We start from the raw sequence: 15,290 nt of genomic DNA on the forward strand, positions 1-15,290 counted from the left end.
AACAAATATTTATTAAGCCCTTACTCTGTGTTAAGTATTGGAGATTCAAAGAAAGGCAAAACAGAGTCCTTGCACTTGAGGAACTCCATCTAATGCAGGAGACAATGTGCAAACAACCATATGTAAACAAAATAAATTGGTGATAATATTAGACAGATATCACTAGTATAAAAAAGCTTGTTTCAGAAGGTAGGATTTTAATTGAGATTTGAAGAAAGCCAAGGGATGAAGATGAGTAGGGAGGGAATTAGAGGCATGTAATTGCTTAAAAGTAGGAGGTGAAGTGTCTTGTACAAGGAGCAACAAGGAGAAATAGATTAAGTGACTTGCTCAAAGTCATTCCACCTGTATGAACGTGAGGAAGAACAAGATTTTGCAGATTTTGAAGCCAGTTTTCTATTTATAAAATCAACTCTCCATCTGACTTAGAAGAAAATGGTTATAAAATATTTTTTTCCTGGGTTCTGTATAGGAAGCTTATCCATACTTACTGATCTAGAAAGAGAAAACTGATCTCTCCCTGGTAGATGAGATAAGGGGGAAAAAAACTTTCTGACAGAGGTCTCTAGGTGTTCCAGGGTGAGGAGGGTCCAGATACTGAGGGAAGTTCCAGGATGAGACAGTATGGTTTGGAAGTCTGGGAGTGAAGAACAGGCTGGAAGGTTCTGGTAGGGGGAGATGCTGCTGGGTCAGTTTGGTTACTATAGCAGGGGAATACTAGTCCTAAAGTTGATCCCTACCTCCCTGTGTATGTGGTTGGTGGACTGTTGAGGATTCGTTAGGAAGAAATCAAGAAAAAGTCTATACCCTTTTGTAGACCCTGGATTAAGTCAATCCAAGTTCTATCTTTCAGAATTCATCAAGGTGAGTAGATGCTTTCCCCCCCTCCCTTCTTTAATTTTTTCCACTTACATGCAAAGATAGCTTTTAACATTCATCCTTTTGCAAGCCTTTGAATTCCACATTTTTTTGTCCATCTTCTCTTCCCTCCCCCTTCTCCATGGAACAATCTAATATAGGTTGTATATGTACAGTCATGTTTAATATTATTTCCATATTAGGCATGTTGTGAAATTAGAATTAGAATTAAGGGGGAAAGGATCATGACAGAGAAAGAAACATCATAAAAGAAGTTTTAAAAATTAACACAGTATGCTTTTCTCTGCATTCAGACTCCATATTTTTTGTCTGGACATGGATGGCATTTTCCTTAACACATCTCTCAAGATTGTCCTTGATCACTGAACTGCTGAGAGGAGCTGCATCCATCATAGTTGCTGTTAATATGCACTATGCTCAGCATCAGTTCATGCAAGTATTTCCAGGCTTTTTCATAGCTCATCTACTCAGTATTTCTTATAGAAACACAAACTGTGAAAATTTTTTCCTATATTTCTGCATTCCTTCTAATTTTGGTTACAAGCAGACTTTTTCTTTCCCTCCATCCTACATTTCTCCTTTCTCCTTATTCCTCCTCACTAATGTTTTGCTTTTGACTGTTGCCTGTCTCCCACTGTCTTTTCCCCTGTTCCCTCCTAATTCTCTGTAGGGTAGGATAAATTTCTAAATTCAATTCACAATGTACAACATTCCCTCTTTGAACCAAATTTGTTGAGGGTAAGATTTATTCAGTGTTAATACTTTCCCTACTTTTCCTCTCCTATGAGTACGGAGGAAATTACAGGCATGTAATTGCCTAGAAGTAGGAGATGAAGTACAAAGAACAGCAAAGGAAGATATTAAGTGACTTGCTCAGAGTTACTCTGAGCCTCTTCATATAGTGCTGATTATCCTCTAATGCCTCTACCTTCTTCTCCCAGTATAGTCATTTTTCAAGTCTTAATTGTTTTGTACTTGTCTTGTACTTCTGTCAAAGTATACTCTTTTCAACTGTCTTGAAAGAAGTACAGTTCTCAACCATAACATCACAATCAATTTATACCCACACCTTTTGCCTAATTATGTTCCTCTTAACTTGTCTAAGACAGGTATTGTCTTCCCATTTAGTCTTATTGATAATATTTTTCCCCTTACTTTTATTGGCATATATATATTTTTTCCTTTCAGTTCATCATTATCTCATTTTCTGAGTCTTTGCATTTGAAGATCAAATTTTCTGTCCTATTCTAGTTTTGTTTTAATTAGATAAGTTTGAAAGTCTTTTATGTTGTTGAAAATCTATCTTTTCCCCTGAAAGAATATGCTGAATTTTGCAGGATAATTTATTCTTAGTTGTAATCCGAGCACCTATGCCCTCCAGAATATCATATTCCAGGTCCTCTTGTGCAATCCTGACTGGCTTCCTGGTATTTAAATGGCTTCTTTTTGACTGCTTGCAGTATTTTTTCCTCCTTTACCTGAGAATTCTGAAATTTGGCTACAATATTCCTTGAAGATTTTATTTGGTGATCTATTTCTAGATGTGATTGATGGATTCTTTCAAGAATTACTTTCTTTCAAGAATATCTTCTTGTTCTAGGATATTAGGGCAGCTTTCCATAATAATTTCCTGCAAGATATTGCCCAGACTCTTTTTCTGACCTTGGCTTTTAGGTAGATTAATAATTCATAAATTATCCCTCCTAGATATATTTTCTAGGTCATTTGCTTTTCCTAAGAGGTATTTTACATTTTCTTCTATTTTTTTTCAGTCTTTTAGCTTTTTTTAAGTGAAATCTTGGTGGCTCATAGAGTCATTAGTTTCCATTTGTCCAATTCTAATTTTGAGGGTTTTATTTTCTTCAGTTAGCTTTTGTGTTTCCTTTTTCAGTTGATTAATTTTATTTTTAGATGAGCTGTTTTCCTTTTCCAGTTGGTAAATTTTATTTTTTAATGAGTTAATTTCTTTTCCAGTAGACCATTTTTACTTTTTTTCTGATTGGTAAACATATATGACTAAAACACTGCCATACATATATGGTCATAGAGCATGAGAAAACATATTTATGAAAAACTACTAGACACATAGAGGCCACTCATGAAAGTAAATATTCCATGGACTCTAAAATATACATACAAGAACTATATAGTAGATACCATTAATTAGGGAATGGCTAAACAAATTGTGGAACATGAATGTAAGTGAACACCACTATGCTATAATACTTATTGAATATGATGAATATAGAAAAGCATGGAAAGGCATAAAGGAATTGATCCAAAGTGAAGTGACCAGAAGAACAACATATATTATGATTCTAACAATGTACACAGAAAGCCCAACTACAAAACAGTTGAAAATTAATGTCATAAATGTCTGAAGAGCAAGGTTATTACCAAAGAAGACACCTCTCCCTGCTCCTCTGCTGAGGCAGTAGTGAGTTATGAATGTGAAGCATTTATATAAAATCAAGTGTTTGTTGTCCCCACCACCCCCAATGCAGTCATCAGTTTTCTGAATTTTTAAAAGAAAGTTTTATGGTTTTTCTGATTTTTAAATTAACTTCTTCCTTTTTTCCTTTTAATTTAAAATTTTTTTTATATTTACATGTGAAAATGTTTCTTAGCAGTCATTTAAAAAAATTTTGAGTTCTAAATTCTTTCCTTCCCCCCTTCCTTGAAGCTAGCAATTTGAGAGAGGTTTTATACAGATGTGTGTATGTGTATATGTGTATATATATATATACATATTTATATAAACATATTATATATGTGGGTAATCATACAAAATATTTCCACATTATGTTGTGAAAGAATAATCCCCCTACTCCCAACAAAACCAAGAAAAATAAAGTTAAAAAAAGTATGACTTGAACTGCATTCAGACTTCATCAGTTCTTTCTCTGGAGGTGAATAGCATTTTTTATCTTGAATATTCAGAATTTAGATCATTGTGTTGCTGAAAATAGCTAAATAATCCACCATTCTTCATTATACAATATTGCTGATACTATGTACAATGTACTCCTGGTTTTACTCACTTTGTATCATTTCTGAAAGTACTATAGTATTTCATGGGGTGCCTAGGTGGTATAGTGGATAGAGTACTGGCCCTGGAGTCAGGAGTACCTGAGTTCAAATCGGACTTCAGACGCTTAATAATTACCTAGCTGTGTGGCCTTGGGCAAGCCACTTAACCACATTGCCTTGCAAAAAAAGTATTATAGTATTTCATCACAATCATATACCACAATTTCTTCAGCCATTCCTCAATTGATAGACATTCCCTATTACAAAAAAGAGTGGCTAGAAATATTTTTGTACATTAGTCCTTTTTAAAAAAATCTCTTTGGTATACCAACCTAATAGTTATATTGCTGGATCATTGCACAGTCTTATAGCACTTGGTTAATAATTCCAAATTGCTTTTCAAAATGTTTGAATCATTTCACAACTCAATCTATACAGTATTAGTGTCCCATTTTCTCCTCGTTCCCATCAAATTTGTTATTTTCTTTTTCTGCTATAATAGCCAATCTGGTAGATGTGAAATGAAAGCTCAAAGTTGTTTTAATTTACTTTTCACTATAATCCATAAGTGATTGAGAGAATTTTTATATGACTATAGATAACTTTGACTTCTTCATCTGAAAACTGTTCATATTCTTTGACCATTTATCATTTGGGAAATGACTCAGTTTTCTATATGTTTGAGAAATACAGACTTTATCAGGGAAATTTTCTGTAAAAAAAATTCCCCCTGTTTTATGCTTTCCTTCTATTCTTTTTTTTTTAGGTTTCTGGTTTCTTTTGCAAGGCAGTGGGATTAAGTGGCTTGCCCAAGGCCACACAGCTAGGTAATTATTAAGTGTCTGAGGCCGGATTTGAACCCTGGTACTCCTGACTCCAGGGCCAGTGATCTATCCACTGCACCACCTAGCTGCCCCCATCCTTTTTTTTCCAAATATTTTTTTAATTTTTAATTTTATAATTTTCCCCCTAATCTTGCTTCCCTCCCCCCATCCCCCCCACAGAAAGCAATCTGTTAGTCTTTACATTGTCTCTATGGTATGTACTGATCTAAGTTGAATATGATGAGAAAGAAATCATATCCTTAAGGAAGAAACATAAAGTATAGGAGATTGCCAAATTGCATAATAAGATAATTTTTTTAAATGAAAGGTAACAGTCTTTGGTCTTTGTTCAAACTCCATAATTCTTTCTCTGGATACAGAGAATATCCTCCATTGCAGGTGCTCTAAAATTGTCCTTGATTATTGCTTTGATGGAATGAATAAGTCCATTAAGGTTGACCATCATCCCCATGTTGCTGTTAGGGTGTACAATGTTCTTCTGGTTCTTCAAAACTTGTTCAGCATCAGTTCATGAAAATCCTTTCAGGCTTCCCTGGATTTCCATTCTTCCTGGTTTCTAATAGAACAATAGTGTTTCATCACATACATATACCACAGTTTGTTAAGCCATTCCCCAACTGAAGGTTATTCACTCAATTTCCAATTCTTGGCCACCACAAGCAGGGCTGCTATGAATATTTTTGTATAAGTGATATTTTTACCCTTTTTCATAATCTCTTCAGGGTATACACCCAGTAGTGGTATTGCTGGATCAAAGGGTATGCACATTTTTGTTGCCCTTTGGGCATAGTTCCAAATTGCTCACCAAAAAGGCTGGATAAGTTCACAGCTCCACCAACAATATATTAGTGTTGGGGTGGCTAGGTGGCACAGTAGATAAAGCACCGGCCCTGGAGTCAGGAGTACCTGGGTTCAAATCCGGTCTCAGACACTTAATAATTACCTAGCTGTGTGGCCTTGGGCAAGCCACTTAACCCCATTTGCCTTGCAAAACCCTAAAAAACAAAACAAAACAATATATTAGTGTCCCAGATTTCCCACATTCCATCCAACATTTGTCATTGTTGTTTCTGGTAATATTGGCCAGTCTGAGAGGTGTGAGGTGGTACCTCAGAGATGCTTTAATTTGCATTTCTCTAATAATTAGTGATTTAGAGCAATTTTTCATCTGACTATGGATCGCTTTGATTTCCTCATCTGTAAATTGCCTTTGCATATCTTTTGACCATTTGTCAATTGGGGAATGGCTTGTCTTTTTAAAAATTTGACTCATTTTTCTGTATATTTTAGAAATGAGTCCTTTGTCATAAATACTAGTTGTAAAAATTGTTTCCCAATTTACTACATTTCTTTTGATCTTGGTTACAGTGGTTTTATCTGTGCAAAAGCTTTTTAATTTAATGTAATCAAAATTATCTAGTTTATTTTTATTGATGTTCTCCATCTCTTCCTTGGTCATAAACAGTTTCTCTTTCCATAGATCTGACAAGTAAACTATTCCTTTATCTCCTAGTTTGCTTATAATATTGTTCTTTATGTCTAAATCCTGTATCCATTTTGATCTTATCTTGGTATAGGGTGTGAAGTACTGGTCTAATCCAAGTTTCTGCCATTAGACCTTCCAATTTTCCCAACAGTTTTTATTGAAAAGAGAGAGATTTTATCCCAATAGCTGGACTCTTTAGGTTTATCAAACAGCAGATTACTATAATCAGTTCCTGCTATTGCACCTAGCCTATTCCACTGATCTACTGCTCTGTTTCTTAGCCAATACCAGACAGTTTTGATGACTGATGCTTTCTAATATGATTTTAGATCTGGTAGGGCTAAGCCACCTTCTTTTGTACTTTTTTCATTAAATCCCTGGAGATTCTCTACTTTTTCTTTCTTCATATGAATTTACTTACATTTTTTCTAACTCATTAGAGTAATTTATTGGGATTTTGATTGGTAGGGCACTAAACAAGTAGTTTCATTTTGGTAGAATTGTCATTTTTGTTATATTATCTTGGCCTATTCATGAGCAATTGATATTTGCCCAGTTATTTAAGCCTGATTTTATTTGTATGAGAAGAGTTTTGTAATTGTTTTCAAAAAGTTTCTGAGTCTGCCTTGGCAGGTAGACTCCCAGGTATTTTATATTGTCTAAAGTTATTTTGAATGGGATTTCTCTTTCTAGCTCTTTCTGCTGTATCTTGCTAGTTGTATATTAAAATGTTGAGGATTTATGTGGGTTTATTTGATATCCTGCGACCTTGCTAAAGTTGCTAATTATTTCTAGTTTTTTTATATGATTTTTCAGGATTCTCTAGGTATACCATCATGTCATCTGCAAAGAGTGAGAGTTTTGTCTCTTCCTTCCCTGTTCTAATTCCTTCAATTTCTTTTTCTTCTCTTATTGCTGAAGCTAACATTTCTAATACAATATTGAATAGTAGTGGTGATAATGGACATCCTTGTTTTACCCTGATCTTATTGGGAATGCCTTTAGCCTCTCCTCATTGCATATAATGTTTATTGATGGTTTCAGATAGATACTGCTTATTATTCTAAGGAACAATCCATTTATTCCTACACTCTAGTGTTTTTAGTAGGAATAGGTGCTGTATTTTGTCAAAATCTTTTGCAGCATTTATTGATATAATCATATGATTTGTTATTGATATAGCTAATTATACTGACAGTTTTCCTAATATTGAACCAACTCTGCATTCCTGGGATAAATCCTACTTGGTCATAATGTATTATCCTAATTATAACTTCTTGTAATCATTTGTTAAGATTTTTGCATCTATATTCATCAGGGAGATATAATTTTCTTTTTTCTGTTTTAACTCTTCCTGGTTTAGGTATCGGCACCACATTGGTGTCATAGAAAGAGTTAGATAGAGTTCCATCTTCAACTATTTTTTGAAAGAGTTCTTATAGAATTGGAACCAGTTGTTTCTTAACTATTTGATAGAATTCACTTGTGAATCCATCTGGCCCTGGAGATTTTTTCTTAGGGAGTTCAATAATAGCTTGTGGAATTTCTTTTTCTGCAATAGTTATTTAGGTAATTAATTTCCTCTTCATTTAACCTGGGCAACTTATATTTTTGTAAATATTCAACCATTTCACTTAGATTATCAAATTTATTGGCATAGAGTTGGGAAAAATAATTACAAATTATTACTTTAATTTCCTCCTCATTGGTAGTGAGCTCACCTTTTCCATTTATGATACTAGAAATTTGATTTTCTTTGTTTTTTTAATCAAATTGACCAGAAGTTTATTAATTTTATTGTTTTTTTTCATACAACCAGCTCTTGGTTTTATTTGTTAGTTCAATAGTTTTCTTGCTTTCAATTTTATTAATTTCTCCTTTAATTTTTAAAATTTCTAATTTGGTATTTAATTGGTGGTTATTATTTTGTTCTTTTTCTAAGCTTTTTAGTTGCATATTTAGTTCATTGATTTTCTCTTTCTCTAATTTATTCATGTAGGCATTTAAAAATATAATATATCCCCTGACAGCCACCTTGAGTGTATCTCATAGGTTTTGGTATGTTGTTTCATTATTGTCATTATCTAGGATGAAATAATTCATTCTTTCTATAATTTGTTGTTTGATCCACTCATTCTTTAAAATGAGATTATTTAGTTTCCAATTAGTTTGGGGTCTATATCTCCCTGGCCCAATATTGCATGTGATTTTTATTGCCTTATGAGATGAGAAAGATGTATTCACTATTTCTGCCTTTCTGCAATTATTAGGTTTTTATGCCCTAGTATATGGTCAGTTTTCGTGTAAGTGCAATGTACTGCAGAAAAGAAAGTATGTTTCTTTCTACCCATTCAATTTCCTCCGAAAGGCTATCATGTCTGGGTTTTCTAACAATCTATTTACCTCCTTAACTTCCTTCTTGTTTATCTTTTGGTTATAGTAATAGTAATCTAAATCTGAGCACAGGAGGTTAAGGTCGCCCACTAGTAGAGTTTTACTGTCTATGTCTTCCTGTAACTCCTTCAACTTCTCTAAGAATGTGGATGCTATATCATTGAGTGTATACATATTTAGTATTGAAATTACTTTATTGTCTATGGTACCTTTTAGGAGGATATAGTTTCCTTCCTTATCTCTTTTATTTTTATTTTTTTAGGTTTTTTTTTTGCAAGGCAATGGGGTTAAGTGGCTTGCCCAAGGCCACACGGCTAGGTAGTTATTAAGTGTCTGAGACCGGATTTGAACCCAGGTACTCCTGACTCCAGGGCTGGTGCTTTATCTACTGCACCACCTAGCCAGCCCCCTTCCTTATCTCTTTTAATGAGAGCTATTTTTGCACCTGATTTGTCTGAGATAAGGATAGCTACCCCTTCTTTTTTCACTTCAGTTGAAGCAAAATATAGTTTTCTCTAACCTTTTACCCTTACTCTACATGTACCTCTCTGCTTCAAATGAGTTTCTTGTAAGCAGCATATTGTAGAATTCTGTTTTTTAATCCACTTTGCTATTCACTTCCTTTTTAAGGGAGAGTTCAGCCCATTCACATTCAAAATTACAATAACTTTTTATTTCCCTTCATGTTATCTTCCTCTATTTGTATTTTTCCCTTATCCATATTCCCCAGTATTTTGCTTCTGAATACCACCACCTTCAATGTGTTTGGCCTCCTATATACAATCCTCCTCCCCTTTTCCCCCTTTTCCTTTGATCCTTCTATCTTCCCTTCCTTCTGTTGATTCCCCTTTTCCTTTCCCCTCCCCTTTCCCCCTTTCAATACTTGAAATGCAAGATAAGTTTCTTACCTTAACTGAGTTTATGTATGTTAACTTTAAGCCAAATCTGATGAGAGTAAGTTTCAGGCAGTTCTCACCTCCTCCCTTCTTCCTCTCTATTGCAATATGTCCTTTGTAATGAGATTTACCCTATTCAGTCTCCTCCATCCTCTCATCTCTTTACTGTCCCCCTTTTAAGTAGGTATTGTTTTTAAATCATTCTATTTGAGTCACAGAAAAGTCATGAGTGTCCATCACTTCTGGCTAAATATATTCTCTCTAATAGAATTACAGTTATTGAGAGTTATTAGTGTCTTTCTCCCAGGTATAGGAAGACAGACATCTCCTCAAAAATAGCATGAAAGAAGCTTCTTAATAGAAATCTGATCAACAAAATCCAGAAAGAGAAGCTAGGAGAAGAACACCTACCTCAAGGTCTGTACTGGATAACAGTTTCACGAATAAGTCATGAGCATCCATAATTTCTGGCTAAATATATTCTCTCTAATAGAGTTATAATTCTCGAGAGTCATTAAAGTCTTTCTCTCCAATAGGGATATAGCCAATTTCATCTTATTGGACAGCAGTATTTTTTCTTTTTTTTTTTAACCCCCCTCCCTGCCTTTTTTAAACTGTTTCATGTATCCCTTGAATCTCCTGTTTGAAGTCAAAATTTTCTATTAAGCTCTGGTCTTTTCATCAGGAAAAGTTGGGAAGTCTCCTACTTCATTAAATGTCCATCTTTTGCCCTAGAAGAGAAGGTTGTTTGTCTGGATAATAAATTCTTGGCTGCATTCCAGACTCCCTTGCTTTTTGGTATATCACATTCCAGACCCTTCAGTACCTTAATGGTGGTGCAGCCAGGTCCTGTGTAATCCCTACTGTGGCTCCTTGGTATCTAAATTGTTTTTTTTTCTGGCTGCTTGCAGGATTTTCTCTTTTATCGGATAGTTCTGGAATTTGGCTACAATATTCCTTGGTGTTTTCATTTTGGAATCCCTTTCTGGAGGGGATCAATGTATTCTTTCAATAACTATTTTGCCCTCTGGTTCCATGATATCAGGGCAGTTTTCCATCACTAAATCCTTTAATATTAAGTCCAAGCTTTTTTTTCTCTTCAATGTTTTCAGGAAGACCAATAATTCTTAGATTATCTCTCCTTGATCTATTCTCAAGGTCAGTAGTTTTATTGATGAGGTATTTTATATTTTCTTCTATTTTTCAATTTTTTTTGTTTTGTTTAATTCTTTTTGTCTCATAAAGTCATTGGTTTCCACAGACTCCATTCTTTTTTTTTTAGAGAAGAATTTTCTTCATTTACTTTTTCCAACTCCTTTTCCAATTGGTCAATTCTATTTTTGAAAGAGTTTTCCATTTGACCACTTGAGGTTTTGAGGAAATTATTTTCATTTTACATTTGTCCAATTGTATTTTCCTAGGATTTGTTTTCTTGTTGCAAGGTGTAAATCTTCTCTTGGGTTTCTTTTCCCAAATTTTCTAATTGATTTTTAAACTCCTTCCTGATTTCAACAAGGAAGCCTTTCTGTGTTGGAGACCAAATGATATTCCTCAGAGGTTCTATGTCTCTCTGAGTTAGGGTCTTTATCTTCTAGGAATTTTTCTATGAATCCCCCTTTTTGCTGGCCTTTCTTCATTTTCCTATGATCTTGTGCTTGGGAAGGGGCTGGTTCACAGAGGTTTGGTGTTGGGATCCCTAGAGGCTTTACTCACTGAATTTAGTAACTCCAAGTGGGCCAGCCAGTTAGGGGGTGCTAGAGGCTTTGCTCACTGAGTGTAATAACTCACCCAGCCAGTAAGGGGTGATAGAGGCTGGAACTCGCCCTCCAACTCTTCTGGTAAGCTCCAGATCATCAGTCGCACAGCTAACACCTCTGTGGCTGATCAGGCTAGTCCTTCTCTCAGACTCTCACCCTGTCCTGTCTTCCCAGCAGAGTCTCTTCTCTCTGCACCCCCCTCACCCATTATCCTAGAAGACGGACCTTGAGGTAGGTGTTCTCCTGGATTCTCTTTCTGGGTTTTGTCAATCAGATTTCTATTAAGAGGTTTCTTTCATGTTATTTTTGAGGGGAAACCAGGAGAGCTTAGCACAATGCCTGCTTTCTCTCTGCCATCTTGGCTGGAAGTCACCATTTTTACTTTTAAAGGAATTGATTTCTTTTTCTTTAATGACCAATTTTCCTTTTAATGATAGTTTTCTTCAGTCAGTTTTTAACAATTCTCTTGCATGATTCTCATTCCTTCTCCCCCCCCCCATGTTTCTTCTTACTCTCTTCTTTGATTTTTTAAAATTCTTTTTTGAGCTCTTTCAAGAATTCTTTTTGGAGTTGAGAATAATTTGAAAAACCCCAGGAGGCTTCATTCATAGGCATTTTGTCACTGTTTTTCTCTTCTGAGATGGTGTTTTCATCGACCCTCTCAGAATGGTAGTTGTATATGGTTATTTCTTTTCTTTCTTTTTATTTCTACTCATTCTGATGGTTAAACTCTGCTCCTGGTGCTCAAGGAGAATAGTTCTAAGCTTTTCATGCTGGGGGCCAGGGTCTGGTCCCTGACTTACCACTTGCCTATTGTGTTGCCCATGCTTCACTTGCCAGCAGTTTGTTCCCATGTTAAAGTAGCCCAACCCTGTTGTAACAGCATTCTAGGGGCTCAGACTTTGTCTTCTGAGCTGGGGTTGGGACCTTCATTGCTGGCCTTATGCATCACTGGCTTGCTGAGCCCAGAGCTGAGCAGCAATGTGGTGGCTAAGAACCTCCCACTGGTTTCCCAGTTCTTCAGTCTTTGTTGTGCTATACTCCCCTTTTGTCCCCATGAGGCAGACTTTGACTGAAGTTCCTCCATAGTATCTTGAGAACTTGTTTCAGTCTTTTTTTTGTGGATTTTATAACTTTAAAGTCTGTAGAGAGGCTTCATATAAGGTTGATTAGGGAAAAGCTTGGGGAGCTTCCTAGCTTCATGGCATCATCTGAATTTGATGCTTCTTCTGGAACTCCTGGGTTGTTGTTGGTTCTGGATTGTCCCTCTTTATCAATTTCACAAACAATTGATACTTTCCTTTTGCTTTTCTTCATAGTCTGGTCTCAGCAGAAATAGAAAACATTTGATTGGTGTCTATCATATGAATGAACACCTCATGAATGTCCTTTTCTCTCTTTCTTCTCTTCTGCAACATATCATAGTGGAAAGAGTGCTGGGGACCTGGGTTCAAATCTAAGCCCTGACACTTTGTCCCATGTGACCCCGAGTATATCCTTTCATTTGAATGGGTCACTATTTCCTCTTTTGTAAAAATCTGCATAATAATCCTTGTATAATCTACAAGAGAGGGAGCATGTGTTAAGGGTAGAGAACTAACCTAGGAATCAGGAAATGAGGATGGGAGGACTAGTGGGGAATAGAGAGGAGATGAGATTCAAGTCCTACATTTGACACCTACTGGCAGTATACCCCTAGGCATGTCACTTAACTCCTCAATGTTTCTGTCCAGTCTCTAAGACTCCAAGTTGTAGGGTATGCACTGATCTGCATTGATAGTTTTTTTTTTAATCTGGGTATTCCATATAATAGGGGTGTTGAAAAGTTTATTGTCAGTAATAGACCATCGCTTTCATAGAGAATTGGCTTTTTCTAAGTCAAGTGCTTTTGTTCATATCTCTTCCTTACTCAGGAATCTATAGTGGTTTCCTATTGTCTCTAGGATAAAATATGAACTCCTGTATTTGTTTTCTAAAGCCTTTTACAGCCTGTCTCTTTTTAAGGCTTATTCAATGACTAAACTCCTCTCAGCAATACAAAGATCCAAGTCAATCCCAAAAGACTTATGATGAGGCATACTTCCTGCCTCCAGAGAAATAATGGATATTAAATACAAACTGAAGCACTTTCTTTCTCTCATTCCTTCTTTTGAGTCTTCTTATACAAAATGAATGATATGAAAATGTTTTACATAATTGCATATGTATAACCTATATCTAATTGCTTACTATCTTTGAGGGGGGTGAGGGGGATGGTGTGAGGGGAGGTGAGGAGGATAGAGAGGGAAGAATAGAATTTGGAATTCAAAACTTTAAATAAAAATGTTTTAAAATGTGTTGGGGGGAGGAGATTATTCAAAACTTATTATCCTCTCCAAATGCTATATGTGCTAAGCAGACTGGCCAATTTACTTTTTCTTATACATAATATTCTACCACATTCTTGGTGTCTTTGTGCAGGTCCCATGCCTCAAAATGTTTATTTTCCTCACCTTTACCTTTTGGCATGCTCAGCTCCCTTGAAGACTCAACTCAGTTGCCCCTTCCCATTACACTCCCCTCTAGATGTTTGTATCTCTCCATCAGTTATTTTATATTTATCTAGCTGGTGTTGCTATTGTTGCTCCGTTGATTTTTAGTCATGTCTAACTCTTCATGATTCCATTTGGGGTTTTCTTGGCAAAGATAATGGAGTGATTTGTCATTTCCTTCTCCAGCTCATTTTACAGATGAGGAAACTGAAACAAAAAGGGTTTAGTGACTTGCCCAGGGTCACACAGGGAGTGTCTGAAGCCAGATTTGAGTCTCCCTAAGTCCAGGTCTGGAGCTCTAATCACTGCATCACCTAGCTACCTTAGCTGACTTTAATGGTGTGAAGTAAAGAAGATCTTCCCCTAATCATCCCTTTCAACTTCTTCATTATATTCAAGAATTGCCTCTTTCCAGCAGATATTAATGAGAATGGCTTCATTGATGAGGATGACCTCCAATGCATCATCGAGCGATTGCTAAACACTACTGATGTGGGTGATGATTTGCTAAAGAATCTAACTCAACATGTATGTATCTAATGAAAAGGGGTCAAGGGAGGAAAGAAGAAATCTGACCTTCCCTTCACCAGTGGTGGGACTCACAAGGTCCAGGAGAGATATGGCAAGTGTAAATTTCACTGACCTGGTCCCTCAAATAAGGGGCTAAGAAGGCAGTAGAGAGGGGTTGTTCTGTGCCATCCAAACATCTCATGATGGCCAAGGACGTGTATTTGCAAAAGAGAAGACTCAGATTTGGGAATCAGTATATACCCATAAAACCGAATGAAATAGGCTGACTTTTCCTAGGGATATAACATGTGGCCTTGGTCTAAGTAATTGGATACCATAGCCAAATAAGCTACATTCACTAGGGTCATCTTGTTCTCATTCAGTGCCCTTCCCTCTTTTAAGGGGCAGGGGGAAGTTTTTTGAAGAGTCGTGGTATATATTTCAAATTTGAACTCAAGACCACATAGTGAGTCTTTGCTATTTGTAGTTTTAGGGTTCTCAGTTGGACTATACTGAGAAATGGTAAAGAGAAATCATAGGATCATAAGTCTAGAACTAGAAGAGATTTCATTGGACATACAGTCCCAACCCTTCATTTTACAAATAAGGAAACTGAGATCCAAGGAAGTTAATGACTTGCCCAAGATCACACAGGTTGTGAGTAGGATTTGGACCTAGGGCCTCTGACTAAAGAACTCTTTTTACTGTTACCTTTAGGGCTAAATTGCCTTTAGAGTAATTCAGGACCTTGAGAAAAGCCTTAGCCAGGCCTTTGATACATAATTGGTAGCCCAACATTTAATGATTAAAAATACCACTACTGGATTCAGAGACATTGTACCTCTTCCTAAGAGGTAGGAGACCCCAGTCACACTGGACTTGAGTGTTCCATGACTCCATTTCTCTTGGGCTCCAATTTATCATCTTTCTTGTCAATTTTGTGAAAAGATATCAAAGCTGTA

The 15,290-nt window shown here is 36.0% G+C and overlaps 1 protein-coding gene across 1 annotated transcript in view; it reads left to right on the forward strand.

The window, feature by feature from the left end:
* CIB4 (calcium and integrin binding family member 4) overlaps nt 1–15,290 on the forward strand; it is a 122,143-nt gene that overhangs the window by 93,834 nt on the left and 13,019 nt on the right. The window contains exon 5 of the mRNA XM_074209919.1: nt 14,237–14,346. Coding sequence (XP_074066020.1) covers nt 14,237–14,346 — 110 coding nt within the window. The remainder of the gene's footprint in view (nt 1–14,236; nt 14,347–15,290) is intronic.

This window comes from Macrotis lagotis, chromosome 1, assembly GCF_037893015.1.
Source record: "Macrotis lagotis isolate mMagLag1 chromosome 1, bilby.v1.9.chrom.fasta, whole genome shotgun sequence".
Taxonomy (NCBI): Eukaryota; Metazoa; Chordata; class Mammalia; order Peramelemorphia; family Peramelidae; genus Macrotis; species Macrotis lagotis.